The following is a 25,368-nucleotide window of genomic DNA, read 5'->3' on the forward strand; positions in this document are numbered from 1 at the left end:
AGTTTCCTGGGGCGGGGTGGGGGAGGGCCCGCTGCGGCGGCAGCGGCGGAAGCCGCGGCAGGCTGGCCATCGCCGCCACGCCGGCGCTGCCACCCTCCCTGCCTCGCCTCACCTCTCCTCGCCTCGCCCGCATCCGCGGCCTGGCGGTGTGTTGGTGCCTGCAGGTTTGCTGCCGCACTGGATGACGGTCGCTCCGACGTCGCACCCGACGACATGCGGCACTGGGAGGCCGTCGCGGTGCGTGCGCCGCAAACCCTGCTTCTGCTGTCCGTCTGCGCGGCCTGCCCAGCCTGCTGCGGGCATTCGTGGCGAGCGCATGGCACTGGCACAGGCCTGGCTCAGCCGCGCAGGGTTCCGCCACGCGTGCGCCCCCACCCCTCGCCTCGCCATCGCCCCACTTCCCGCCCGCGCCGCTCACCCTTGCTGCTCCGCTACCCCCCACCCCGCCGCACCCCTGCCTTCACGTGTGCAGGGCGCGGTGCAGCTGAGCGCGCAGCAGCTGGACCGGGTGGCTGCGGCGCGCGCCAACTTCCTGCAGCGCATCCAGGAGGTGTGCGCCGAGCGGCGCCTCATCTTTGACCGCCTGCAGGCCATCCAGGTGCCCACCACGCTGCGAGCCATGCAGCAGGCCACCGCATCATGGCTCCAGGTGGGCGCAGGACGCGGGGCGGCGGCGGCGGTGGCGGTGTGGTGGTGGTCCAGAGTCGGGGGCCGGCGAGGGAGCGGCGGGCGCGGCAGCCAGGCCAGGGCGCAGCCGGCTGACCCGCCTCCACCACTCAAGTCTCGCCTCCTCCGCCACCAACCAAAACACACACGCTCGCCTCCTTCCGGCCCGCAGGTGCACGAGGCGACGGCGGATCTGAGCGCCAACATGACTCAGGAGCACTGCGTGTGCATGAGCTTCGTGCGGGACGCCTTTGGCTACGTGCTCTCCCCGCAGCAGGCGCGTGGGGCATGTGGCGGCAGGGGGCTGCGCAGGCTGGGGGGGGCCTGCCGCGGCAGGGTGTGCCGAGGGTGGGGGAGGGCCTCGGGGGGGGGGGGGGGGCTGGTCGGGCATGCCGGAACTTGGTTGGTTTTCAAAAAAGGGCTGCCATGGGTGCGCAGTCCCCGGGGCTGCCTTCTGACCCTGCTACCGCTTCTTTGGGCCCTTCCCCCTCCCCCACCCCCAACCGGAGCGCAAAAGGGGGTGGCTGTGGTGCGCTCCTACCCCTACTTTCCAGAAATGTACAGCATCGGTACCGCGGCGCTGCAGGCCGCCGGGAGCCTGGGCGCGGGCGACAACCGCAGGCTGCTGGCCGCCAGGGGGCCCGCCGCCGCCGGGGCCGCCGCCACGCCCGTGGCGGTGGCCGTGAACTGAGCGGGGGCGTGCGCTGGCCCGCTGCCTGCCGCGGCCGTCTCGTGCCGTGCTCCTGCCAGCGGCCCTCGCGCCGTGCCACCCACTGCCTTGAAGCGACCTCACGACACTAGTAGGTGCCACTCCCCGGCACCAACCCGACCCCCTCGTGCGCACGCCAAGCGGTTTTGCCTCCCTCCGGCCTTGAGTGCTGTCCCGTTCCTCTGTACGATTAACCCTCCCGTGCTACGCGTTTCCGCGTGGGTAGCGATTAGGGGGACACCTCCGGTTCTCGATCTCTTGGATCCCTTGCCCCCTCGGCGGGTTGCCTCCCCCCCCTCCCCCTCAGTAACCCCTCAGTAACGTATGGCCGCATCTCTATTGCCTTCTTTCTTTTCACAGCGCCGCCCTGACTGGTACCTGCCGCCGCACGGCAGCCCAGCCTGAAACCGTAACATTTGCCCTTTCTGGTTTTCCCCCCGCCTTGACTCCCGCCCCCTTGCCTTTTGTGCAGCGTGCTGCATGCCAGGGGCCCACCCCCACATTTCATTTGATCCGCTGCAAGACGGAGCTACTATGCCAGCCAAGAGAGCTCTGTACCGCACCAGCTGTTTCGGAAGAGCTGTAACATTAGCTGTTGAGAATGGATGGCTGATTGAGAGAGAATGATATGGCTGATTGAGAGGGAGTAGGAAATGGATGTGAAGTAGCGGGTGGCAGGCAGAAGGGGCACATGCAGGCAAGGTTGGCAGGCAAGGCAAGGGTGGGCAAGCAAATGCAGGAGGGGGCTGCTCAGCGCCGCCGCCGCACGACTCTGCACCCTGCCGGGGCGCTGCTGCCGGGAGGGCCTCCCTCTGGTGCCCCGAATGCGCAGGGCGCCATTGCCGCCAGCAGCGGCACAGCAGGCGACAGGAGCAGCTCCAGCGCGCTGCGCTGCTGCCGCGGGTGGTGGTGCGGCACCTGCCACCACTGGCTGCCGCTGCTGCCGCTGCTGCCGCCGCTTCCGCCGCCGCCGCGAGGCTCGGCAGATGCTCCTGCCGGGCTCTCAGCCGCCGCCGCTGCTGCCTGGTTCACTCCCATGCCATCCACGAAGAAAGAAAAGGCTCCCAGCATGGCGCAGCTCTGCACAGGCAACGGCGGTTGCGGGTGGGATGTGAGGGCTGGGAGGGCGGCAGGGGAGGCGCGCCCCCACAGCACCAGGAGGCGACGGCGCCAACTGCTTGCTACCATCGCGTGGCGTCGGCCCGGCAGGCTGCTGCAGGCGCCGGCGCCCACCTGCAGCGCGCTCAGCGGGCCCTGCTTCCAGCCCAGCGCCAGCCCCGTGGCGCACCCAGACGCGGCGCCGTTCCAGGCTGCAGGGGCAGAGGCGTAGCAGGCAGGGCAGGCAGCGCATCTGTGCGTGCAGCACGGCAGGGGGAGACGAGCGGCCGACCCCTGAGCAACAGCGAGCTCGAGCGGGCGGCGGCAGCGCGTGGGCGGCCAACAGAAAGAAGGGCGATCGACGCAGCCGGCCCACCATCGTTCTTCTGGCGCAGGCGCTGCATGAAGCAGCTGACGGCGGCATAGAGCCCACCCATGATGCCAAACGTCTGCGAGGAGCAGGGGCAGCAGCAGGGGCGGCAGCGGTGGCAGAGGAGACGGGGTCATTTGTGCGGCGCCTGCTGGAGCCAGGGTATCCGGGCTGGCGGCCTGCCACCCCGAGTGAGTGGCCCCATGCTGGGGATGTGGATGGGCGGCGTGTCTGAGGGCTGCAACAACAGGCCACAAGCATGGAACGCAGCGGGCGCAGCTCCGCTGGCAAGGGGGGGCGTGTGCACACCTTGGCCGAGCCCCAGCCCTCTGCCAGCGACGGCTTCCACTGGCCGCCGCCCCGCATGTGACGCATCCAGTAGCCGCCTGCAGTGCCAGGCGCGGCCAGGCAGGCAGTCTCAGTAGCGGAGTAGCGGCAGTCTCAGTAGCAGGCGAGAGGGGTGGGACGGGAGCGGTGCGCCAGGCCCGGTGCAATCCAAACCCCGAGGTGAGACCGCCTGCGGCCCATTCCACTCACCGAATCCGAACACATAGCCCAGAGTCCCGCCGCTCAGGCCCGCCATCACCCCAGTAATTGTGCACGGCGTTTGGAAGCCGCCGCTGTCCTCAGCGGCGACCTCCCGCGGCGCCTCTGGCGTGCTGCTGTCCATCCGAAGGTCCAGCACAGCGTCCTGGCCCGCCGAAGCGGCCTCCTTCTGCTTCTTGCCTCCCTTGGCCATCCTGCGACGCCCCTTATCGGTCTACTAGTTGGTAGAGGACGAAGAAGAAGTGCACTTGACGAGCTACCTGCCTCTGCACATCGCGATCCTACAGGGCGCCGCCACTGAGGTGGCGGCTTACTCGCATGTACATGCCGCAGATGTGTTTTTGATTGCACAGAACTTGGAAGGGGGTCCGCAAATCATGGCCACAGGAATGCATCTATGAAACATAAAGTGTATCGAAGCAGAGGAGGTTTATGAACACAAGGGTGGTGCACTGGAACGGAGCAGGAGGAGAGCGAAGAGAGACAATACTGCTGGAGAGAGGTTTTTTTGTACTGACTAGGCAAGTGTAGTTAATTTGGTGTGGCAAAACGCTCCACCCTGTTGCCTGAGGCATGTTTCATCCTTGTTCTTCCGGGCTGCCCCTACACCAGCTGCGGGGAGGCAGCGCAGGACACCGCCCAGATGGTGACCAGCACCCCCCACCAGCGCAGCCACCAGGGGATGCCCATGCTGCCCAGCAGGTGGAACACGGAGCCCCCCTCCTCCTCCCCTTCCTCCTCGCTGTCCGTCTCGGGGTCCGGGGGCGCCGGCGGGGTGCCGTACAGCAGCATGCGCAGCCAGCCCTCCAGCGTGGCGCCTACCGCCGATGCCGCGGCCGCGAGGGGCCGGCGAGGGCCCTGCTGCTCTGGCTCCGGACCCGGCTCCCTGGGCAGCAGCAGCATCGTGGGCAGCAGCAGGCCGCCCAGCAGCCAGCACATCAGCAGCAGGGCGGCGCACTGCTGGCGCTCGCCTGCAGCAGCGGCAGCCATGACAGGGCGGGCACAGGAGTGGGCACCGGGCGCTTGAAGAGCTCCTGAGCGGTGTGCAAGCAGCGCACAGCGATGCCGGGCCTGCCCAGCCCGGGCCCCGCCTGCTCACCTTTGGGGACGAGGGCGTAATCGCCGGGCGTCAGGGGCGCCGCCAGCACCGCCATGCCGCTGTGCAGCGTGGCGACGCGCTGGCGCATGGGCGAGCTGCTGAGCAGCTTGCTGGAGCAGAAGGGCTGCAGCCAAATCTAACCATCAGCGCCACCGCCGCCGCCTGGACCGCCATGTGCAGTCGGAAGGGCAGCTGGGCGGCAACGCTCGAATACGCGAGCAGCGTCACGTTGTCGGCTGCAGCGGGGGTTGGAGGTGGCAGAGCGCAGCAATGCGGCGTGTGGGGCAGATGCAGGGCGCGCCTGCCATGCGGCGCGGCGGCAGCCGCGGCCGCTGCCAGCCTCCCATGCTAAAGCAGCGGCGATGCTGGCATGCCTGCATGTGCTCGGTGCATGCCACCACACCCATCTGCGCGGCCCACCCCCCCAACTCACCCATGAGCAGCTGCAGCGCGTCGTTCAGCCAGCCCAGCGTGCCGCTGCTCTCGGTGGCGGGGGCGACGCTGTCGAACCAGTCCAAGCTGCATGCCGGGCGGGGGGGCTTAGGGCAGCAGGAGCCGAGGAGTTGGCGAAGGCTGCGCACCCTTGGCCGCCACATGCAGCAGGGCGCAGGCGATGCTCTTTCCTACAGCTCTGTTGAAAAGAAGAGGCTCAATGCTGTGCCAGGCTGCGCACACCTGTAGGTAAATGGCCGCACAAAGCAGAAGACCGGATGAACAGGACTCCCGCCACCCGCCACCGCTCATAGCTGCGGCGGTGCGCCAGCGGCCAGAGCAGCAGGACGGCTGTCACTGCGGGCAGTGGCCGCAGTGCGCAGGGGCGAGGGTGAGCTGCGAGCGTGTGAGCAGGAAAGCCGGCGGGCAGGGAGGAGGGACAACAGGACAGGAAGCAAGAGGAGGCGCCGACCTGCCACGACCATGGTCATCCACTGCGGGTTGTTGCAGAGGCTCAGCTCTCCTGCATACTTGCTCATGAAGGAGCACCACACGACTGGGGTGGCCGCACCCACAAGCTTGTCGTGAGCGAGCAGCTCTGAGTTGACCGCCGCGGGCGGGACGGCGGCAGCGACTGCGTGCGCCGTCGGCTCCGCCGAGGCCTGCGCGGAAGCTGCTGCCGAGGTCTCCGCATGCTCCCCCACACTGTGGGCCACCCTGCCGCGTCTTCCAGTCTGCCGTGCGTCGGGCATGGCCTGCACGTGAGAGCGGCCGGTACGCTCGTGCGGCTCGTGCGGGTCTGTGCTGCTGTCCCAGCGGCGGCAAGTCTCGACAGCCACCAGCCTCGGCATGATGGGCCGGGTGGGCGCTTGTGAGGGGCCCCGTGCTGCGCCGTGCTGTGGCGGCAGCGCTGGGCAGTATGTCCAACTGTCCCGCCCGAAGGAAGGAAATCAGCTGGAGGGGTAGAGTTCGAGATAGGGCCTTACATTTTTTAGACAGGGGAGGCGTTCGACGTGCCACCGGGGGGAGGACTAGCCAAAACACAGGGCAAGCTAGTGATGCAGCTGACTGGCTGCCGGCTGGTCGGCAGCCACAGTGGCTGCTCGCCACTCCCTTTGGGGATCCCCCCTTTTCCCTTTGCCCCAGCTGCAGTGCACAGCTCTGCATGGTATACTGCTGCTGTCCCAACTGCTTGCAATGCTCTTAATGCCTAGTGGATTTCCCCCGCCCGCCGTTCTTGGCAGTCTATGCTCATTTCAACAAAGGTCCATCAGTGCATCAGTAAATCAGCAGCGGTACTTATAGGACAAGAATTAACAACAAAGCATCTGTCATCAGCTCTGGTCTGTGGTGCACACCTTTAGCTGATTAGGGTGCTGTTGTTGATGCCTGCCAGGTCGATTTCGCAGCCCTCCAGCAGTTGTGCCCTGCACGGGGTGCAGGCAGAAGCATCAAGGCATGAGGATGGTGACCGCGACGCCGCATGGGAGCCCCAACAGGGGACTGCCGACCAGGCAGCCCGCCCACCAGCCTCCCCGCCAGCCACCCAGCCAGGCAGCGCCGGCCGCCACTCACAGTGCAGCAGCCTGCGCGTCGTCTGCCGCCACCGCGTCGCTGTAGTCGTTCAGGCAGTCCACACCCAGCGCCTCCAGGCTGGTGCAGCACAGCGTGCCGGGCGCCACGTCCCCATCAGCGGAGCACGAGTCGGTGGCACCCCCGGCAGCGCTGACGCAGTCCACTGGCGGCGGCGGGCTGCCACCGTTGCCGGTGGTGTCCGTGACGGTGGTGTCCGGGGTGTTGATGGGCGGTGTGTCGACAGGGGGGCCGCCGCTGAGGTCCCCAGGCAGGTCGGTGATGTTGGCAACGGGCGTGATGGTCACGCTGGCGATGCCGCAGGCGCCAAACAGCTGCTGGCTGCAGGGAGAGGGCGCGGATAGGAGGGGCAAAAAGGCGCCAGATGTTTTTGCTTGGGCCTGACGGCCCCCAGCATGCCAGGGCGCTCGACAGCGTGCAGGCGCGGCTTGCGCGTCGCGGCTGGCGAGCAGGCAGGCAGGCCGAGCGCTCACAGCTCGTCGGAGCCGCTCTGGACGGCCTGCGCGTCGTCCCCCACATAGAAGAGCGCCTGGTTGATGCAGTCCTGCGCCAGCGCCTGCAGCCCGGAGCAGCAGCCCGGCAGGGTGGCTGCCGCCGCCACCGTGTCGGCACGGCAGCTGGACAGCGCCGGATACAGGCTCTGGGCGCAGTCGGCACTGATCAGGATAGCCCGCGTCTCCTGCGGTGGTGGCAAGCGGAGGCACGACGGCGACGCGGCGCTCAGGCATACGAGGCGGCACATGGGCGGGGGGCGCCTGCTGCTGCTGCTGCTGCAGGTGTGCAGCGGCACCAGTCGAGCGTTTTCACAAGGCATCCTGCTTGCATTGCACTTAATCAAGGGGAAGAACACCTGCCGGCTCACCAAAGGGACTGGTTGGAGCGGTCGGCCATGTGCCACCCCCGCTGCTGCCAGCAGCCCCAACAGGCTGATCAGTGCCAGGGAGCGGTATGCAGCCATGGTTGCGCCGGGGAGTGCGGTAGACCGTATGCAGGTGCCAGACCGCAAGGGGGACGTAAGGGAGCTGACGTGCTGCACGGATGCTGGCCGGGAAATTGAGCCACAGTGATGGGCAGAACTGGCAAGTGAAGAGGGGAGGGGAGAGGCGTGTCCCTGATCTAGGAGGCACATTCATTTCCCACGTGGCAGATGACCTGGCAACAGCCAGGTTCACCTGGAGGCCTCCCCCCCCAGCTACCCACCCCGTGCAGGCACACACCTTCCTCCTGACATGCCGCCCAGCCTTCCGATCACTATTACCGATTGGGCCAGACTTCCTCTGGACCGGTTGCTGGCTGCAAACACCGGCGAGTGCCTGCCTGAGGGGGCGGTGCAGGCCGCACACGAGCTGCACAAGCAGGCCGTGGCGACGGTGCCCGCCTACCGCGCCTTCTGCTCCAGCGCGCATCGGCGCGGGCGTGGCGCCGCCGGCAGCCAGCCGGACTGCACTGCTGCCGACGCAGAGCAGCCCTCAGCGCCGTGCTACAGCTGGCAGGATGTGCCCTTCACCTCCAAGCAAAGCTACTTCCACCGCTGGCCGCTGCCCCAGCGCTGCACTGGCGGCACCATCGGCGCCGCAGACTTTGTGCACTGCAGCAGCGGCAGCAGCGGCCAGCCGACGCTGTGGGCCCGCAACGCTTTCGATGAGCTGGCGGTATGCGCCAGGTGCGTGTGGATGCAGGAGCCGTGCCTGGGCAAGGGCTGCGGGAGGCAGGCGGCGCTGCTGCAGGCAGGCAGGGTGCTCCCCTGGCCTCACCAATCACGCCGCCCCATCGCGAGCCCGCAGGTTTGAGCAGCTGTGCTGGGACAACTTAGAGGCGCACCGACAGCCCACCCTAGCGGTGAGCCTGTGGGGTGTCATCCGCCGCTGGCGCATGTGTCCTGGCAGCCACATTGATCAAGTAGCCCACCCCACATCCACACTGCAGGTGGTTGCCTTTCCGCTGGGCAGCTGGGTGGGCGGCCTGTTCACCACGCTGTGCCTGCGCTTCCTCACGCTCAAGGGCTACCGCCTGACCACCGTGACGCCAGGTGGCGCAGCGGGCGCAGCAGCACAACCCAGCTTTTCCCGCATCCCTGGGGGCTCCGTGCGCCTGAGCGGCAGCCCCATGACAGTGTACTCGGATCTGCTCCCTGGTGATGCTGTGCCGCCTGCCTGCACTCGGCTCACCTGCTCCTGCTGCTCATTGCCTACCTGCCGGCTGGCGGTGCCCCGCTGATGCTGTGCAGGCAACAAGGTGGGAGACATCTTGTCGCTGGTCCAGGCGCTGGCGCCGCACCACAGCCAGACCCTGCTGCTGGGCTACCCGCCCTTCCTCAAGGGGGTGGCTGATGCGGGTATGTGAGGGCAGTGCGATGAGCCTGAGCAATGGTGCTGGTGCAGCCGGTCCAGGCGGGTGACTTAGCTGCAGCGTGCTGGCACGACAGCTGCCTTGTATCCGCCAGCAGTGCCCGCTCTGCCACCACCCCACGACTGGCACCTGTGCCCCGGCCAAGCTGTTGCTTCTTGGCTGCAGGGATGGCAGCGGGGGTGCCGTGGGGCGAGTATCGCATGCGGCTGTGCCTGGCGGGGGAGGTTTTCAGTGAAGAGTGGCGCACGCTGATGGCGCAGAGGTGGGCAGGCCGGCAGGGGCGGCTTTCCTGTGCCCTGCAGCAGCGGGCTGCCGCCTGCCCGCATCCTGCTGCGGCAGGCATGCTGAGCTGGCAGGCGGTCTGGCCCATAGGAGCTTGCTGCCCATGGGAGCCCGCAGGCTGGGAATGAAGGACATTCTGCGGGATGTGGTGTCACTCTATGGGACGGCAGATGCGGGCGTGATTGGCAATGAGACGCCGCTCAGGTGGGTGGAGCCTGGGCATGGAGCTGGTGTTTGCGGTGGGGGGGCACAGGCGGGCATGTGTGGCTGCATACTGGCCGGAGCCCATCCAACCCACCGCCTCCCCCCTCGCAGTGTGGCCATCCGGCGGTGGCTGGCGCAGCGGCCCGAGGCGGCGCGGCAGCTGTTTGGCGCAGAGCGGCTGCCCACCCTGCTGCAGTACGATCCGTACTGCCGCATGCTGGAGAGGCACCCAGAGGATGGTGAATGCTGCATCTGCCTGCCGGGGATGCGGATGCCGCCTGAGATGCAAGGAGGCATGATGAGTGTCAGCCCAGCCCGGCCCAGCCCGGCCCAGCCCAGCCCATTCAGCCGCCGTATCGGATCAGCCCTGCCGCCCATGCACCGGTGCAGGCACGCTGGTGGTTACGGCGACGGGGACGCCCAACACCGCTGCGCCGCTGCTGCGGTACTGCATAGGCGATACGGGCGGCTTGATCTCTTATGAAGGTGGTACTGCAGCTTGGCAGCCTGACGCATCCCTGCTCCTAGCTTTGTGTGGCCCTTGCCCGTTGGCCCCTCCTGTCCCTGGCGCTCCACACACCCCGCACACACCTCCACTCCACAAACCACCCCTGTCTGTGCCTGTGGTGCAGACATGCTGGCATTCGTGAAAGAGCGTGGCTTTGTGCTGCCCGCCGACCTGCAGCCCAGGAGGCTGCCCTTTGCCTTTGTCTTCGGGCGGTGAGTTTGCGTGGGCCACATGCCTGTGAGATGGTCACCCGCAGCTGCTGCCAGCACACTGTCTGGAAGCGTGTGCTGCTCAGCCTTGCGCCAGGGCAAGGCATGGCATGGCAGGCACTGGCTGAAGACCGACCCACCCTCTGATGCAGGTCGTTCTGGACGGTGTCCGTTTTTGGCGCCAATGTGTTTGTCGAGAATGTCATGAGCGGGCTGGAGCAGCCAGAGCTGACGGCGCTCACCACAGGTACGGCAGCACCCCGGGATGGCTGCTGGCTGAGGCCTCCACCCTGCGAGCGCCGCGTCATCCGCCCCGCTCAACACCCACCACCATTCTTTGCGCTTCGCTGCCTGCCCCGCCCCCTCCCGCGCCCTTCTCCACTCCTGCAGGCAAGTTTGTTCTGTTTGTGGAGGAGAGCGCTGACCTGGACAAGCAGCTGGCGGTGCGGGTGGAGCTTGCGCCGGGGGTGGCGCCCAGCGAGGAGCTGGCTGGCACCATCCGGCGCGTGCTCCTGCGAGAGCTGCTGCGCCTCAACAGCGAGTATGCGGCCTATGTGCCCGCTGACAGGCAGCCGCCGCGCGTGCACCTGCTCGCCCACGGCGACCCTGCCTGGTTCCCAACCGGCGTGAAGCACCGATACTGCTTGGGTTGAGCGGCGGCGGCGGCGGCAGTGGCAGCGGGTGGTCGGCACCGAGCGGCGGCAAGCTGAGAGCGCGACCAGCATGCGGTCTTGGCTGGTGCACCCAGTCTGGGCTGGCCGCAGCACTGCAGCAGTGCCAGGCGTGGCAGTTCATCCCGCCGCCTGCTGCCCAACCGAGCGGCGGCTGGGGGTGTGCCGCCGGTGTCCTCTGGCCTGCTGGCGCCATTGCGATGCGCTCCAGTCGGCGTGGGTTGCGTCAATTGAGTCCCAGACCTGTAACCTGCCCCTCCAGCGCCAATTCTGGGGCCCAGTCAGCAGGTCTCCCTTCTTGTGGCCCCCTTCTGCGGCCCACTCTTCTCTGCGCGCTAGGCGGGGTCCCTTGGGGATAAGAAAGCTAGATTTAGCGCTCCCTAGGAGGCCCAGCGCCCTGCTTTGTTTGCTTGCGAAGGTGAGGCCGATCAGAGCGGGGCCTCAGCGAGCTGCAGCAGGCCGCAGCCGCTGGGGTGACGGCCTGATGCTGCCAGAGGCGAGGGCAGCAGCCAGGCGGCGCCCTGGTGCCGGGGCTGCGGCGGAAGGGGTGTCCCCAGCCCCGGCTCGAATGCCAGGGGGCGACGCGGCGCCGCCCTGCAGCCGGGAGGGGCGCCAGGGCAGGCACGGCCCGCCGCAGGGTCTGATCAACACCGCGGGCAGCCTGGTGGAGCCGCCTTCGCCGCCCACCAGCCTCCTTGTGCCTGCCCTCCTGCAGCCCCCCTGCGGCGGCTTAGTGAGTCTGCCAAGCATCGGGAAGTGCGGGCAACATGTTGGGAGCTCCAGCCAGGTGCGTCCGATCAGCCCTCGGCCCTTGACTGGCCCGCTGAGTTGCTTCACCGGCCCGTGAACACCATCTGCGATGCCCCCGGCCTGCAGGCAGCGCCGCATGGTGTCGCTGGGCAAGGTGGCCGCGCCCAAGCCCATCAACTTGCCCAGCCAGAAGTGAGTAGGGGCTGGCCTGGCGGGCTTGCGGTGCGGCGGCCTGGGCAGGCGGCAGCCTGGGCCAGCGCGCTGGGAGCCGCCAGCGGAGTTTCCGTCAGACCCGCCGCCGCCGCCGCCGCCAGCAGCATGTGGCTGTGGCCTTGCTGCGCATCCTGTCGCTGAGGGTGCATGGAGTGGGCTGGGGGCCTGGCTGCTGCAGGAAGGAGAACAACGGCAATGATCCCACTGTGAACCTAATCAGCAAGGGCAGCGGGTGGGGCACCGCCAGCGGCGGCTATGGCGGCGGCGACGACGCCTCCGCCTCCAAGCAGCACGCTCCGGAGCGCGCGATTCCGGCCCAGCCGACGCCTGCATGGGGCGGCGCGGGGCTCCCCGAGGAGCGCAAGAAGCAGGTGGGGCGCTGCGCAGCTTGGTTGCTGCGGCAGGCGGAGGTGGCGGCACCCTGGCTGCGGCAGCAAGCGCAGGTGGCACCGCGCACCTTGAGGGCACGACAGAGCATGGAGATTCCATCACTCCTGGCCCCTGCCGAGGTGCTTGCGCTGAGGTGTGTCCCGCCGTGCCGCTGCCGCGTGCTGGGTGCGCAGGTGGAGATGGCCAGCCAGCAGGAGTTCCCGGTGCTGGGCACCGAGCGAGGGCAGGGGCACGAGGGCGGGCACGGGCGCATGGGGCACCCCTACGGCGACGACCCGCACCGCCGCCCCTGGGACGCGGACGAGCGCAGCTACGCAGGTGGGGCGCGCTGGTGGGCGCAGGGGCGGGGCCGGCCCGGCCAGGCCTGCCCCGCCTGCTGGCCTTCACCGCCGTGTGTTGCATTGCGCCCTGCGACTCTCGTCGGCTGCAGCGCGTCCAGGCTGCACCAGCACGCCCAGCGTGCACCAGCTGCACCAGCGGCCTTGCCGCAGCCGCAGGCTGCATGTGCCACTCGGCAGCATGCCCTGTTGCTGACCGGGTCTGCCCGCATGCGAACCACGCGCTGTGCCACGGTTCTGGGTGCAGGCCCGCCAGAGGATGGGCCGTACCGCGGCCGGTACTACGACCGCGAGCGCTTCGACCGCTTTGACCGCCCGTTGCCGTACGACCGCCACTTTGAGCGCGGACCGCCGCGTTACGATGGGCCACCGGGTGCGTGCCGTGGTGATGGTGGGGCTGCAGCTGGTCAGCTGGCACAATCGGCTGGTGTCGGTTAGCTGTGGCTTGTGTGTGCTTGGAGGTGTGCTGTGCTGCTCGCGACCCAGAGGGCAAGCCGGGTTCTGAGCGTGTGCAGTTTGGGCGGTGGCTTGCAGGCCCGTATGAGCGGGAGCGGTACGAGCGGCACGGCCCGCCGCCTGGCGACCGCGACAGGTGCGCTGCGCAGCTGGGGCCTGCTGCACGGCGTGGCGGGCTGCCTGCTGGCTGCCGCGCTGCCAGTCTTGCCTTCGCACAGTGCTTGCGCCTGTGCCGTGGCTGGGCAGTTGGGAAGAAGCAGCGGCGCCAGGCCTGCACCTGGTGCAGCCGTGCTCAACGTGCTGCCACTCCCTGCCCTGCGGCGCAGGTACGCCCCGCCACGCCACTATCCACCCCCAGAGTTTGAGGAGGGCTACGGGCCGCCGCGCAGGTACGGCGGTACAGCCTGCCGCCTTGCGTGCCCTGCGCTGCGCACCTGCTGCAGCTTTCTCCTGCGGCCCTCCCTCCCCGCTTCATCTGATTGATAGCCAAACCAGCAACTGGGATCGTGGCATGGCGTGACGGCATGTGTGGTGTGGTGATGTGGTTGCAGGGCCTATTATGATGGTCCTCCAGATGAGCGGGAGTACGGCTACCACCAGCGCCACTCGTATGACCGCGACGCGCCACCGCCCCACAGGTGGGGAGTGCGGCAGCGAGGCGTGGGGTGGGGCAGGCGCAGCGGGGCAGCGAGGTGCCGCTGCTGTGTTTGTGGGGCTGGGGATGGCCTGGCGAGGGAGCTTCTGGGAAGTTGGTGCAGGGCCCACAGGGGCACTGCCGTGCCTGAGCAGTACACTTTGCATGTGCCCAGCCCGGCTATGCCTTATCGCTGCGCCTCATCGCTGCAGGGGCCCGCCGCAGCGGGGGCCCTACCCCCGGGATGAGCGCGAGTGGGTCGAGCACCAGCGTGGCGGGCCGCCCGAGCCGCAGGCGCCGCTGCAGCGCCCGCCCCAGAGCACCACCCACCCAGACGTGCCGTACGGCATGCGGCCGCCCCCCCCACCGCCGCCTCCGCCGCGGCGGCCGCAGGGCGAGGGCGCCCCCGCCCTGGAGCGCAGCGCCAGCCTGGCCAGCAGCGCGTCCAGCGCGCAGCAGAGCGACAGCACCCTGGCCAGCAGCAGGCTGGCCACGCTGGGCAGCTCCATGCCGCGCAGCGAGCCCGGCAGCCTGGCGGATGCGGCGGAGGTGCAGCAGCGGCAGCAGCTGGAGCGGCAGGAGGCGGCGGCCGCCGCCGCCGCCGCGGAGCAGCAGCACCACCACCACGCCCAGCAGCAGCAGCAGCAGCAGCAGCAGCAGCAGCGCCTGGCGCCCAGCCCGCGCGCCGCACCCACCCGCATCTTGAAGCGCGACCCCGCGGCGGCGGCGGCGGCGGCGGCGGCGCCAGAGGCCGCCAACGGCCTGTCCCAGCTGCATGCCGGGGCCGGCCAGCAGCAGGCGCCGGGCGTGCTGGCGCGCCCACGCCAGCCGCGCCCGGCCCAGCCTCCCGTCAACCTGCCCTCTCAGGCCGACATCATGGACCACCTGACCTCGCCGCCGCAGCAGCATGCGATGGGCATGCCCGCTGCGCCGCCGGGCCCGCACCAGCAGCAGCAGCAGCAGCCCGGCACGCACGGCGGCGGCGGTGGCGCGGTGGCCGCCATTGCGCGCAGCATGCTGCCGCACGGGCCCATCGCGCCCGGCATGCCGGTGCCTGGGGCGGGCCCGCCGCACCACCACCACCACGCGCAGCACCAGCCCGTGTCGGTGATGGCCAGCTTTGGGGGCCCTGCGGGGGCTGCCGTGGTGCGGGGGCAGGCGGTGCAGCAGCAGCAGCAGCAGCACTCAGCCGTGGTGCTGGGCCACCCTCTCCTGGCAGCCCAGCAGCGGCCGGGGGTGCCACCCCCTTCACCTGTCATGGCCTTTGGGGTGGGGGCGATGCAGCAGCAGCAGCAGCAGCAGCAGCAGGCGCAGCAGCAGGCGCAGTTTGGGGGCGGCCCGCCCCTCCGCTCGCCCCACGCGCAGCCCCCGGTGCGCTACGGCGCGCCGGTGCAGGCGCCGCCGCCGCGGCAGCAGCAGCTGGTTCAGTTTGGTGCCATCCAGCTGCCCACCGCCATTGACGGCAGCGTGGAGGCTGAGGTGTCGCCAGCTGGCTCCAGCGGGGCGCCCGCCATGTCAGCAGAGGCCCAGCACGCCTACATGCAGCACAAGGCCGCCGAGCGCGCCCGCCTCCTGCAGGAGCAGCAGCAGGCGGTGGGTGGCCGCCCGCGCCGCGCCTGCGCCGCTTGCCGCGCTGCTTGCTGTGCTGCTTGCTGCGCTGCTGTGCTGCTTGGTATGCTGGGTTGATTGCTGGGTTGTTTTTGATGGGTTGATTGCTGCTGGCTTGCTGCCTGAATGGCATCCTGAGCGGCTGTCCTGTCCTGGCCCCCGTGGTGCAGGGCATGCGCCGGCAAGAGGTGCCAGCCAGGCGCAGCGGCCCCGACGTCGTGCCCATCGTGTCGCCGCCGCCGCCGCCGCCGCCGCCGCCTCGCGGCGCCGGGCCGCCGCCGCCGGCAGGAGGCAGGGGCGGGCGTGGCAGGGGGCGGGGCGGCGGCGCGCAGCAGGCGGCGTTCGCCCTCGCACCCTCAATCGGCGCCGGCGAGGGCAACGGCAGCACGCCTGCGTCGGAGCAGGGAGGCAAGCCCAAGCGCCCGCGTGGCGGCCGCAAGCTCAAGGCGCCCGCAGGCGGCGAGGAGGGCGCGGCGGCCGCGCCGGCGCCGGCGCCGGGCCCCACCCCCGCCATGGCTGCCGCGGAAGGCGGCGCGGGCGGCAAGCGAGCGGTGCTGGTGGTGCCCAAGCGCAAGCCGCCGCAGGCAGCGGCAGAGGGTGGAGCAGCATCGGGGCCCGCGGCAGGCTCAGCGCCGCCGCCTGGCCTGGGCGGCCCGCCAGGGGGCAAGAAGGCAGGAGGTGGCAAGCCGCCGCCGGGCCTCAGCAAGGGTGGCAGCGGCGCCGCCGCCGCCGCATCCGCCCCGGCAGCCGAGGGCGAGGGTGGCGCGGCCTCAGAGGCCAACGGATCGGCGGCAGGCGCCAAGCCGCGCAAGCCCCGCGGCAGCCGCGGCAAGGGCGGCAAGAGCGGATCGCCCGGGGCCGAGGGCGGCGAGGCAGGGCCCGGCGCAGCGCCAGCAGAGGCGTCTGCCGCCGCCGCCGCTGCAGGCAACGGCGTGGCTACCCCCGGAGCGGACGGGGAGCCGCCTGCGGCCGCGGGCGGCAGCAAGGGCAGGGGGCGCGGGCGCAGCGGTCGCGGCAGCGGCGGGCGTGGCGGCGGCGCCCCCGGCGGCCGCCTCGGCATCCAGGCGCTGTCTGCCGCCATCCGCGGCGGCACACCCACCGGCGGCGAGCCCGCGGCGGCCTGAGCGGCGCGCGCGGCAAGCCTGCCAGCATCAGAACACCGGCGGCGAGCCTGCAGCGGCCCAGAGCGGCCTGCGCGGTGAGCCTGCCAGCTTGAGACTACCGGCGGCGAGCCTGCGGCGGGCCCGAGGGGCCCGCGCGGCGAGCCTGCCAGCGTACGAACCCAGCACAGCAGCAGCAGCAGCAGCAGCATTCCAACCCAGTTTTCCCGCTGCATTGCATTGCGCCTGCCCTCTCCTTCAATAGACTAATGCCGCTGCCCCGCCTGTAAGCGGCAGCTTGGCTCCTGTGGCGCTCAGAGTGTTCAGACATGTCACGTGTTGCACGTGCGGTGGGCACGCAGCGGGCGGAGGGCGCCCCAAAGGGCCTGGCAACCAATAGAGTCTCAGTGATGCAGCAAAGGAATACGGGCAGGGAGTACTGTCGACAAGTGAAAAGCAAGCAACGCTGCACGAGGCAGGCAGGCAGGCGGGGGTGGCGGGGCGAAGCCCTGGGCGGAACGTCACGTTCCCAAGGATGGCAGCGGCGCCGCAGCCGCCGCACGCCGCCCAGGGCCAAGCCCAGCGTGCGCGGCGGCCTGGGCCTCGCCCTCAGCCGTCGTCCCGCCCCTCGATGGCGCTGTCGTTGAGCGCGCAGGTGGTGCAGGCCTTGTGGTGCCCGCTGTAGATGCGGATGGCGTCGCCAGTGCTCAGGTCCCTGCGAAGCACAGGGCGGCACATTCAGATCAATCAAAAAGGAAAAGTTAACCTTTGTGGTGCGTAGAAGTAGATTATATGTAAAAGGGCGGCACAGGCAGGCAGGCAGGGAGGCACCGGGGAGAAGGCGGTCGGCAGGGGGCAGGCCAGGCAGGTGTGCGTCGCGGGCGCGTGGCTGGCAGCCGGCCGGCCTGCCAACGCATCGCCACCCATGTCCAGCCCGCTGCGCAGCCCCGCCGCTTCACCACCCCACTAGCCAATAGTCTAGTCCCGCAGCGCCCTCACCACAGCCGGGCGGTACAGTCGGAGGAGGCGGTAACGAGGTAGGCTGCATCCACTGAAAACACGCAGTCCCACACCCACCGCTGGTGGCCTGCAAGCGGGCGGCAGGCAACGGCGGCCAGCACTGGTGGTCAGCACTGGCGGCAAGCACTGGTGGTCAGCAATGCTGCAAGCAGCCAGCGGGGCAGCCCCAACCACCACACCCTACCCCCAACCGCCACCCCCTGCCTCCACCCTGCGCAACCAACCCCTCCACAAATGCTCCAAAATAAGGCCCAGCCCAGCCAACCTGCCAGCGTACACTCAGCAGCATGCTCATGTCCACACCACACACACACACGCGCGCGCGCGCGCGCATACACATTCCCACTGCCCTGCCCTGCCCATCCCCACCCCCTCTACAGAACAAGGCCCACCCAGCCCACCCACCCGCCAGCGTGCGGTCCAGCGTGAAGCCATCCAGGTTCCACAGCTTGACCGTCTTGTCAGAGGAGGTGGTGGCCAGCTGGCGCACGTCGGGGCTCAGCATGCACTTCAGCACGTAGCCTGGCAGGTGGGCGGGGAGGGAGGGTGGAGAGCGAGGGAGGGAGGGGTATGTGAGTTGTTATGCCGGCGTTGTGGGAGAGGGGAGCGGGCAGCAGAGGGGGGTGGGTGGTACCGAGGGGCTTATCGAAGAGGGGGCAGGGGCGGTCGGCTGTGTGGTACCGGAGGGGCACGGCCGCCTGCCGGGGTTGGCGCACACACAGCGGCACAGCCCCAGGCGAGGGAGAGGAGGAGGCAGGGAGCAGGAGGGAGGTGAGCGGCCTCACCCTGGTGCGCCCTCAGCTTGTGCAGCGGCTCAAAGTGTGTGGTGAGGTAGGAGCCGCGCATGGCGCGCCACACGTAACAGGTGCCGCTGTTGTTGGCCGCCACCACCAGCGAGCCGTCCATAGCCACGGTCAGGCTGCGCACCGCTGCAGGGCAGGTGGGGGCGACCGGGCAGGGGCAGGCAGGGCGGCGAGCCGCAGGCAGGCGGGTGAGCGGAGGGCCGCGCGGGCTGGCTGGCCGACCGGCTGGACGAAGCACGCCGCCCCGGCTCCTGCACGTGCAGGCTGGCGGCAGGCCAGCCTGCGGTACCGCGCCCCTCAGACCGGCGCGCCGCGCAGCATGCCCCCCAGGCCGCACACACACACACACACACACACACACACACACACACACACGCGCAGCCCGTGCCAGCCCACCTGTCCCCACTTCCGGCACCAGCTCGCAGCTGCAGGCATTGGCCGTGAGGTCCCACACCCGAATGTTGCCGTGCTGGTCCCCTGAAATGAGCTCGCCCTGGTTTGGGTGCAGCACCACGGTGTTCACCGCCGCACGGCTCTCGTACTCGCGCTGGCACCCCGGCGCCCGAAGGTCCCAGATTTTCACTGCGCGCCGGGCGGGCGGGGCGTGGGAGGGGTGGGTGGGAGGACACAGAGGGCTGGCGCGGCGAGCGGGCAGGCGGCCTCCAGAGCGTCCAGCAGCAGCACTCAGCCCACCGCACGGCCGCTAGGCGTCGCCGAGCCACGCCGGCAGGCGCACCGCGGTGCCGGGACAGCACCACGCATCACAGCCGAGAGGACCCTCCCGGCCCGCGCGGCCCACGGCATCCATGCATCCGCGCGCCCCGCCGCCGCCGCCTGCGCTGCCCACCTGTGCCGTCCTCGCTGCCGCTGTACATCCACTTGCCGTCCTTCTGGAACCCCACCGCCGTCACGTTGCTGGTGTGGCCGTCGTAGCTGATGATGGGCTGGGGGTTGTTGGAGTTGACCTCGTACAGCCTGGGCCAGGCAGCGGGTGGGCGGGGATGGGCGGGGAGGGAGGGAGGGAGGGGAGTTCAGGCACAGGTGTCGGGGCGCTTGCGCGCTCGGCGAGCGACGGATGTGGGCGTGCACGCTGCCCCAGCGGCGGCCCGCCCCCGCCGGCCCGGCGCCGGGATGCGTTGCTCGCTGCCGCCCCCGCCGCAGGGCTCAGGCCTGCGCCCTGCTCCACGGCCCGCGCGGCGCCGTGCATCCCCCTCGCCGCGCGCCGCTCACCGGATGTGTGGGTTGCCCGCCGCCGCGATCAGCGTCTTGTCAGCCGTGATCTCCAGCTTGTTGACCTGGCTGTCCGCGTACTGCAGCGTGCGGTAGCAGATGCCGGAGGTGGCCTCCCAGAACCTGCGGCAGGCGGCCCGCGCACGGCCAGCGGTGGCAGCGCGGGTGAGATTGGCCCGGCGGCAGCGCGAGCGACGGCGGTCTGCCGACACGCTCCTGCGGGGGGGGCGCTGCCCAGGCGCGCCGCGTCCAGCCCATGCAGCTGCTTGCCTGATGGTGTGGTCATACCCCGCAGTGGCCAGCACCACAGAGGACCCCATGGGGGGCCCCTGGAGCCTCTACGCGGCTCCCGAGTGGTGGTGGCGGCAGCGGTGGCGGCGCCTGCGCCGCAGGTGCCGTTGCTGGGCCCCGCAGGCAGGATCCACAATCCCGGGGCGCTCGCCACGCTATTTCAAGCTACCGATTGGCACTGCGCCGCAGCACCGCCGGCCGCAACGGGATGGGCGAGCCCCGTTCTGTGGAAGCCGCCCCCAGACCACGTGAGTCGGCCGGATCGCGCTCTGCAAGTTGTTTGCTCGCGGAATTAGCTGGCTAAATCGTCGCAGCACTGCGGGTGGGCCAGGGCTTCCTGTTGCGTGCTCAGGACGAGCTCCTATGAGGGTGTTAGATTTAAGATTGCTATTTGCTAGCCATGTCTGCAGCGCAGAGAGCTACATGCTCAAGATGGACAAGGTCCAGCCTGGCGAGCGGCGGCGGCGGCGGGGTGGAGCACATGAGCAGCATCCTGACGCCCCCCCAAAGCATGGATACTCTCTGATGTGATGACGCTGCCATTGGGTGGCGTGCTGGCACCCCATTAATTCGGCAGGGGCGCCCCATTTTTACCGCCGCCTGAGTCGGCGCCTACCTGGCGGACGGCGTCATGAAAACCCTGATCTCCCCTACTGAGGAGGAGCGGCAGTCACTCCCACCTCAATTGCAGATCCAAGTGGCCTGCCGGGGCAACCCCACATCTGTCAAACGCCTCTGCGCGACTGCCCGGTGCACTAGCACGCCATCTCGGAGCAGCAGCCAGGCCACACCAGGCTCACCTTGATCGGCGCCTCGTGCAGGACGCCGGTTGGCCGTCAGCCACGGCGTGGCTCTCTGCGGCCTTCACCGCCAGCGCCGCCGCCACCGCCGTCATCGCAGCTCTGCTCCTCTCCCTGGGCGTGCCGCCTCCTCTATCTCCCCTCCCCAGCAGCAGCGGCACCAGCAGCATGGTGTGGCGCCAGCACGAGCTCACGCTGCCAGCATTCAAGCGCGGCTGCCACCTGGTGAGCGAGGCGCAGCCGGGCTGGACGGCGCCGCCGCCGGCGCGCCCCGTGCTCTTCCACTGCTGCTATGGCAGCACCACCCCACGGCCTGCATGTGTCGCTCTTCAGCGGGACCTCACGCCGGCGCCTCTGTCTCTCTCATCGTTTCCAGCCCCTGCATCGAAAACACCAGCCCCACCGCCTGCCCCCGCGCCCGCTGCAGGTGACCAGCCACATCGTGCGGGAGGTTTCCGGCAGCCTGGCAGGCGTGAAGGTCGGGCTGGCGCACATCTTCAGTGAGCGCTGAGCGGCGGCGCGGCCTGCCTGCCCGCCGCCAGTGCCTGTGCCACCGTGGCCTGGCGCGCGTGGCTGCTGCCAACTGCTGCTGCCTTGCCATCTCCTCCTGCAGTCCAGCACACATCTGCCAGCCTGACCATCAACGAGAATGCCGACCCCGATGTGAGGGTGGACATGGAGACTTTCCTAAACCGGGTGGTGCCCGAGGGCCGGGGCGCGCCCTGGGTGCACACGGATGAGGGTGAGCGGTGCCGCACAGTGCGCACCCGTGTCTGCTGCAGGTTCTGGCTGCCCTGGTGCATTGCAATGTTGCAGCATGCTCTTGCGCTCGTGCCTGCCGCGGTCGGCTTCCGTGGCGGCAGCGTTCTGACCTGCGCCTTGTTGTGCGCGTGCTGCCATGCCGCCTGCCTCCCGCTGCCGCTCCCAGGGCCTGATGACATGCCAGGTGTGGGGCCTGGGCTGCAGCCGCTGGTCTGGCGGGAGGTCTGCACGCCCTGGCATGCGCTGCCCCACCCTGGTGCTTGCCGCAGCCTACCGGGGGGCCTTGTGTGCTGTTGCTGACGCCACCAGCTGGCCGCTCGCTCGCTGATCCTGCGGTTGCTGCATGGCTGCCCGTCTCCCAGCGCACTGCAAGGCATCCATGATGGGAGCAGCGCTCAGTATTCCGATCACCAACGGCCGCCTCAACATGGGCACCTGGCAGGCAAGCGCGCGGGCCCACGCCCGCCTGCACCGCGCGCAAAAACAAATCAAATCATCAGGCACTGGTGCCGCCGTCAGGGGGTGCAAGCCTGTCGACTGCCCCGCCCCCGTGCGGCGCCCATGCAGGGCATCTGGCTGTGCGAGCACCGTGACCACGGCGGGCGGCGGCGTGTGGTGGTGACCATCCAGGGGGAGTGACAGGCGGGGGCCCGACCAGCCGCAAACTTTTAGGCTAGCCTGGCGTGGCAGCGCCGCGGCGCCGCCGCCAGCCACCCTTCAAGGCACAGTCGTCAGCCCATTTTAGGGCGCAACGCCGGCGTTACATGATGCGGGCGATTCGCCAGCTTCGATTGGCATCGAAACATGGATTAAACAAACGATGGAACGGATGTGTCACAGCCGGTCACATGGGTGTCACACAAGTTGTAGTCCTAAAATTATGGGCGTTTTCTCCCCCCGTTGGGTGCGCGATCAGTAGAATAAACGCAGGACAGGCTCTGGCAAAGGGGCGACCTGGGCGACGCAGCCCGATGCAGGGTCCGAGGGGTTCTCCCTTGCCCCCTGGCCTGGAATCCATCTTGGCGTTTCCGCAGGCAAGCGCTGGCAGCAGGGCGAGCGCCATGATAGGGGGAGTGACAGCGCTGCAGGGGAGCAACACCCCGCGCGCTCTGACGGGCTCCATTCGTGGCTGCAGGGGCCGCTGGCAGCGCATGGCGGCAACCTGGCAGCAGCGGCCGCAGCGGCAGGCCTGCCGCCACTTCCGTCGGCCGCCGCGGGGCAGTTGGAATTCCTCTTGCACCAAGAACTGCAGCAGCAGCACCACCACCAACAAAAGCAGCAGCAGCTGCTGCAGCAGGCTAGCAACAATGCGGGCAATGGCGACTTCCTGAGCCTGACGCAGACCCTGGCTGCGGCTGGGCTGCTGGGCCTGCCGCCCTTCTCGGCCAGCGGCGGCGCCCCCGCCGCCGGCAGCAGCCTTTCGGCGCTGCAGAACCTTGGGGGCCTGCCGGCGCTGGGCGCGTTTGACGCGCTGAGCAGCCTGCAGGCGCTGCACAGCATGAATGCGCTGCAGGGGCTGAGCAGCCTGGGCGCCCTGCCCGGCAGCCTTGGCCTGCCGGGCGGCGCCGCACTCCCCGCCGCGGCGCAGTGGCAGCCCTCGCTGAGCGCGCTGCAGCAGCAGGTGGCGGCGCAGCAGGCGGCCGCGGCCGCGGCAGGCGCCCGCGCCGGCGGGGGCGGGGCCGGCGCTAGCGTGGACGCCGAAAGGGAGCGCCGGGATCAGGAGCTGCTGCAGCAGCTGCAGCGAATGAACGATGCGTGCGCCGGCATCTCGCAGTCGGCCGCCGGCCAGGCCCCAGGCTCCGCACCTGTGGCGCCGGCAGCAGCTCCTGCGAGCGCCGCGCCCGCAACTAGGGGCAGCGGCGGCAGTGCGACGGCGGCAACAGCGCCTCGCATGCCCAGCCAGCCAGCCGCGGCAGCAGCAGCGGCAGCGGCAGGGCCGCCGCCGGTCTTCGATTTTGAGGCCCTGCTGCAAGCGCAGCAGAAGGCGGTCCAGCAGGTTGCGCAGGCAGCCGGGGCCGCAGGCAGCAGCCAGCCGGCGCCCTTTGCCCTGCCCCCCTCCACCCAGCAGGCGGTTCAGAAGAAGAAGAAGGCGAAAGCAGCAGGGGGGCGTGCGAGGCCGCAGCGCCGCAAGGCAGCCGGCGGCAAGGCCGCGGCACCCGAGCTGCCGCCAGATGTGGCGGCGGCCCTGGCCGCATGCGACCCCGCGACCGCTGCCGCCCTGCCACCCTTGCCAAGCCCTGCGTTGCCCGGCGCGGTCGGCGCCGCGGCGGCCTCGCTGCCGCCACCCGCCCTGGGCCAGTTGGAGGGGCAGCAGCAGGCGGCTCTGCTGCTCAGCAGCGGCGACGCCGGCGCCGGCGGCCAGACGGATTCGGGAGATGAGGCTGCGGGCATGGAGGTGGGGTGGGGCGCGGCATTCCTGTACCTAGCCCGCCGGCTTGCTCGCCTGCTGGCTGCCCCTTTCTGTGCGCTGGCGCCCTGGTGCCTGGCAGCAGGGCCCTCCCAGGCCACAGGCACCTACCATAGGCATATGCATGCGCGACGATGCGCCTGCGCTCCTGGCTGACCCCGGCAGGGCGTGGAGGGCGGCGAGGGCGACGCGCGGCTGGCGGAGGCGCGGCGCAAGAACCGAGAGGCGCAGCAGCGGTTCCGCGAGCGGCAGCGCGCCGCGGTGCGGGAGGCGGAGGTGAAGTATGAGCAGGTGCGCGGCGGCCGCGGTGCCTGCCCCTCTTGCCCGGCTGCCCCCGTGCCGCCCTGCCGCCTCCACGCCCTCCCGCCTCCACCCCATGCCCACCTGCCCCCTTGCTGCCCTGCCTCTCACCCCCTCCACCCCCGCTTGCCTCCACCTCCTGCCCCACCGCCTCCCCACAGGTGCTGGACCAGGTGGGGCGCCTGCGCCTGGAAAACATCGAGCTGGAGCAGAGGTGGGTACTGCGGTGTTCGTGTGTGTGCGCGCGTGGCAGTGGCAGTGGCAGTGGGTGGTGGTGCTTTGGTTGATGCGGTGGCGGGCGTGTTCATGTGGTGCTGCTGTGTGTGCGTGTGTGTGTGGGGTGGCGTCCAGGTGAGGTGGTGGGCGGGGCAGTGGTGCAGGGTACGCGCTGCTCAGGCGTGGCGCACTGGAGCTTGGGTTCAGGGTCAGCACACAGAGCCCCCCTGCATCCTGTCCTGCAGGAACCGAGTGATGATGGCGGCGCTGGGTGTGAGGGACTCCATGCTCCTGGCATTCAGCCTGGGCCAATGCTCCGGCGCGGCCAGCGACAGCCGCGGCGGCGCCGCCGCGGCGGCGCACGGCGCGGGCATGGCAGCTTTGGACACAGCCACCGCCCCCGCGGGGGAGCAGAAGTCGGCGCCGGCGGCCGCGCTGGCAGAGGCGGGGGCAAGGGGCGGCGGCGGGCAGGGCGTGGACGCGCGCGGCGCCTCGGCTGCGGCGGCCGCCCCCGGCGCAGGCGCCGACGCCGGCAGCCCCTCGGCCGCGGCGGCGGCGGCGCTGGTGGTGGCGGGCGTGCTCGGGAGGAGCCCCCGCTTCGCCGGCACAGCAAGGAGCGGCAGCGAGGTGATTGAGGAGGTGGAGCCGGCGTCGCACGGGATGCTGGATGAGCCCGGTGAGCGCTGCTGCCTTGCTGCCTTGCTGCCTGCTGCTGCCTTGCTGCTGCCTTGCTGCTGCCTTGCTACTGCCTTTGGGTTGGCTGCGGCAGCCGCCTTGCGGCTGGGCGCGCCTGCTCCTCGCCTTCTGGCCCGGCTGCTGCCTGTCGCGCTGCAGCTGCCGCTGGCCTGGGCTGCTGCTGGCTCTCTCCGCGGTGCTGCAGCCAACCCCAGGAGGACGCCCGGCCTCCGGTGTTGGGCGGGCCCAGCAGCTGTTGCGGTGCCTTGCACCTGGCAGCAGCTCCACGCACCCTGCTGCCGCGTCGAAGCAGTGTTATGCTTGAGTGGTTGCTACCGAAGCATTAAAACTAGGATTCAACGCCTGCCCGCAGTTGCGCTGAGGACGGCGCGGGAGCTGGCTACCCCAGAAGACTACACCGCCTATTACCAGCAGTCGCAGGTGGGGGGTGAACCCTGGGTGGCGTCCACCTGCTGGGGGGTGCGCCAGCTTTGGCAGGGATGGAGATGGGAGCGTGTGGTTTGGCCCGGGCCGCTTGCTGGGGCTAGTGCCGTGTGGCCGCGCCTGGCTGAGCTTGCCCAACTTCGCCCTGAGCCTCTCTCTCGCGCTCTCACGCCCTCACACGCATCACGCCGCCCC

The 25,368-nt window shown here is 70.0% G+C and overlaps 8 protein-coding genes across 8 annotated transcripts in view; 5 read left to right on the forward strand and 3 right to left on the reverse strand.

Annotated features, from left to right (window-relative positions):
- The window catches only part of CHLNCDRAFT_58548 (hypothetical protein), a gene marked incomplete at both ends in the record, with an annotated part of 4,532 nt that extends 3,175 nt beyond the window's left edge, over window positions 1–1,357 (forward strand). Inside the window, 3 exons of the mRNA XM_005845532.1 lie at window positions 473–649; window positions 839–956; window positions 1,176–1,357. Coding sequence (XP_005845594.1) covers window positions 473–649; window positions 839–956; window positions 1,176–1,357 — 477 coding nt within the window. The remainder of the gene's footprint in view (window positions 1–472; window positions 650–838; window positions 957–1,175) is intronic.
- A 591-nt stretch (window positions 1,358–1,948) lies between these two features.
- On the reverse strand, window positions 1,949–3,617 carry CHLNCDRAFT_58549 (hypothetical protein). The gene is made up of 5 exons (XM_005845630.1): window positions 3,381–3,617; window positions 3,153–3,229; window positions 2,850–2,922; window positions 2,609–2,685; window positions 1,949–2,455 (listed from the first exon to the last, which is right to left on the reverse strand). Exons 1-5 carry the CDS (start codon window positions 3,580–3,582, stop codon window positions 2,126–2,128), a joined length of 759 nt encoding a protein of 252 aa, XP_005845692.1. The 5' UTR covers window positions 3,583–3,617; the 3' UTR covers window positions 1,949–2,125.
- Window positions 3,618–6,280: 2,663 nt separating this feature from the next.
- On the reverse strand, window positions 6,281–7,471 carry CHLNCDRAFT_136804 (hypothetical protein; the record flags this gene model as incomplete). The annotated part of the gene is made up of 4 exons (XM_005845631.1): window positions 6,281–6,347; window positions 6,496–6,834; window positions 6,987–7,192; window positions 7,412–7,471. The coding sequence occupies 4 exons, from the start codon at window positions 7,469–7,471 to the stop codon at window positions 6,281–6,283; spliced, it is 672 nt and encodes a 223-aa protein (XP_005845693.1).
- A 271-nt stretch (window positions 7,472–7,742) lies between these two features.
- Window positions 7,743–10,996, forward strand: CHLNCDRAFT_36451 (hypothetical protein; the record flags this gene model as incomplete). The annotated part of the gene is made up of 11 exons (XM_005845533.1): window positions 7,743–8,176; window positions 8,298–8,352; window positions 8,440–8,542; window positions 8,741–8,848; window positions 9,028–9,124; window positions 9,262–9,348; window positions 9,460–9,587; window positions 9,739–9,834; window positions 9,981–10,068; window positions 10,218–10,312; window positions 10,456–10,996. 11 exons carry the CDS (start codon window positions 7,743–7,745, stop codon window positions 10,716–10,718), a joined length of 1,554 nt encoding a protein of 517 aa, XP_005845595.1. The 3' UTR covers window positions 10,719–10,996.
- Window positions 10,997–11,503: 507 nt separating this feature from the next.
- Window positions 11,504–16,249, forward strand: CHLNCDRAFT_136806 (hypothetical protein; the record flags this gene model as incomplete). Its single annotated transcript, XM_005845534.1, has 10 exons — window positions 11,504–11,523; window positions 11,613–11,678; window positions 11,878–12,070; window positions 12,263–12,407; window positions 12,675–12,800; window positions 12,914–13,019; window positions 13,210–13,272; window positions 13,435–13,521; window positions 13,730–15,110; window positions 15,296–16,249. 10 exons carry the CDS (start codon window positions 11,504–11,506, stop codon window positions 16,247–16,249), a joined length of 3,141 nt encoding a protein of 1,046 aa, XP_005845596.1.
- A 585-nt stretch (window positions 16,250–16,834) lies between these two features.
- Window positions 16,835–19,618, reverse strand: CHLNCDRAFT_36454 (hypothetical protein; the record flags this gene model as incomplete). Its single annotated transcript, XM_005845632.1, has 8 exons — window positions 19,549–19,618; window positions 19,279–19,401; window positions 18,896–19,023; window positions 18,445–18,630; window positions 18,031–18,174; window positions 17,651–17,767; window positions 17,225–17,312; window positions 16,835–16,940 (listed from the first exon to the last, which is right to left on the reverse strand). Exons 1-8 carry the CDS (start codon window positions 19,596–19,598, stop codon window positions 16,835–16,837), a joined length of 942 nt encoding a protein of 313 aa, XP_005845694.1. The 5' UTR covers window positions 19,599–19,618.
- Window positions 19,619–20,251: 633 nt separating this feature from the next.
- CHLNCDRAFT_32143 (hypothetical protein) lies at window positions 20,252–21,979 on the forward strand. Its single transcript, XM_005845535.1, has 6 exons — window positions 20,252–20,594; window positions 20,797–20,869; window positions 20,983–21,111; window positions 21,298–21,315; window positions 21,494–21,573; window positions 21,699–21,979. The coding sequence occupies exons 1-6, from the start codon at window positions 20,538–20,540 to the stop codon at window positions 21,768–21,770; spliced, it is 429 nt and encodes a 142-aa protein (XP_005845597.1). The 5' UTR covers window positions 20,252–20,537; the 3' UTR covers window positions 21,771–21,979.
- CHLNCDRAFT_136809 (hypothetical protein) overlaps window positions 21,980–25,368 on the forward strand; it is a gene marked incomplete at both ends in the record, with an annotated part of 6,053 nt that continues 2,664 nt past the window's right edge. The window contains 6 exons of the mRNA XM_005845536.1: window positions 21,980–21,985; window positions 22,267–23,526; window positions 23,704–23,829; window positions 24,000–24,052; window positions 24,300–24,730; window positions 25,103–25,170. Of these exons, the coding sequence (XP_005845598.1) occupies window positions 21,980–21,985; window positions 22,267–23,526; window positions 23,704–23,829; window positions 24,000–24,052; window positions 24,300–24,730; window positions 25,103–25,170 (1,944 nt within the window). The remainder of the gene's footprint in view (window positions 21,986–22,266; window positions 23,527–23,703; window positions 23,830–23,999; window positions 24,053–24,299; window positions 24,731–25,102; window positions 25,171–25,368) is intronic.

This window comes from Chlorella variabilis, assembly GCF_000147415.1.
Source record: "Chlorella variabilis unplaced genomic scaffold CHLNCscaffold_17, whole genome shotgun sequence".
NCBI lineage: Eukaryota > Viridiplantae > Chlorophyta > Trebouxiophyceae > Chlorellales > Chlorellaceae > Chlorella > Chlorella variabilis.

Bases quoted from the DNA above. Each gene is read 5' to 3' on its own strand.
- CHLNCDRAFT_58549 (XM_005845630.1), bottom strand. From the start codon at position 3,582: ATGGCCAAGGGAGGCAAGAAGCAGAAGGAGGCCGCTTCGGCGGGCCAG. The intron at 2,923-3,152 runs GTGTGCACACGC...TGCTCCTCGCAG, and splicing joins AGGGCTGGGGCTCGGCCAAG to ACGTTTGGCATCATGGGTGG. The intron at 2,456-2,608 runs GTGGGCGCCGGC...TTGCCTGTGCAG, and splicing joins GCCCGCTGAGCGCGCTGCAG to AGCTGCGCCATGCTGGGAGC.
- CHLNCDRAFT_32143 (XM_005845535.1), top strand. From the start codon at position 20,538: ATGGTGTGGCGCCAGCACGAGCTCACGCTGCCAGCATTCAAGCGCGGC. The intron at 20,595-20,796 runs GTGAGCGAGGCG...CGCCCGCTGCAG, and splicing joins TCAAGCGCGGCTGCCACCTG to GTGACCAGCCACATCGTGCG. The intron at 20,870-20,982 runs GTGAGCGCTGAG...CTCCTCCTGCAG, and splicing joins CGGGCTGGCGCACATCTTCA to TCCAGCACACATCTGCCAGC.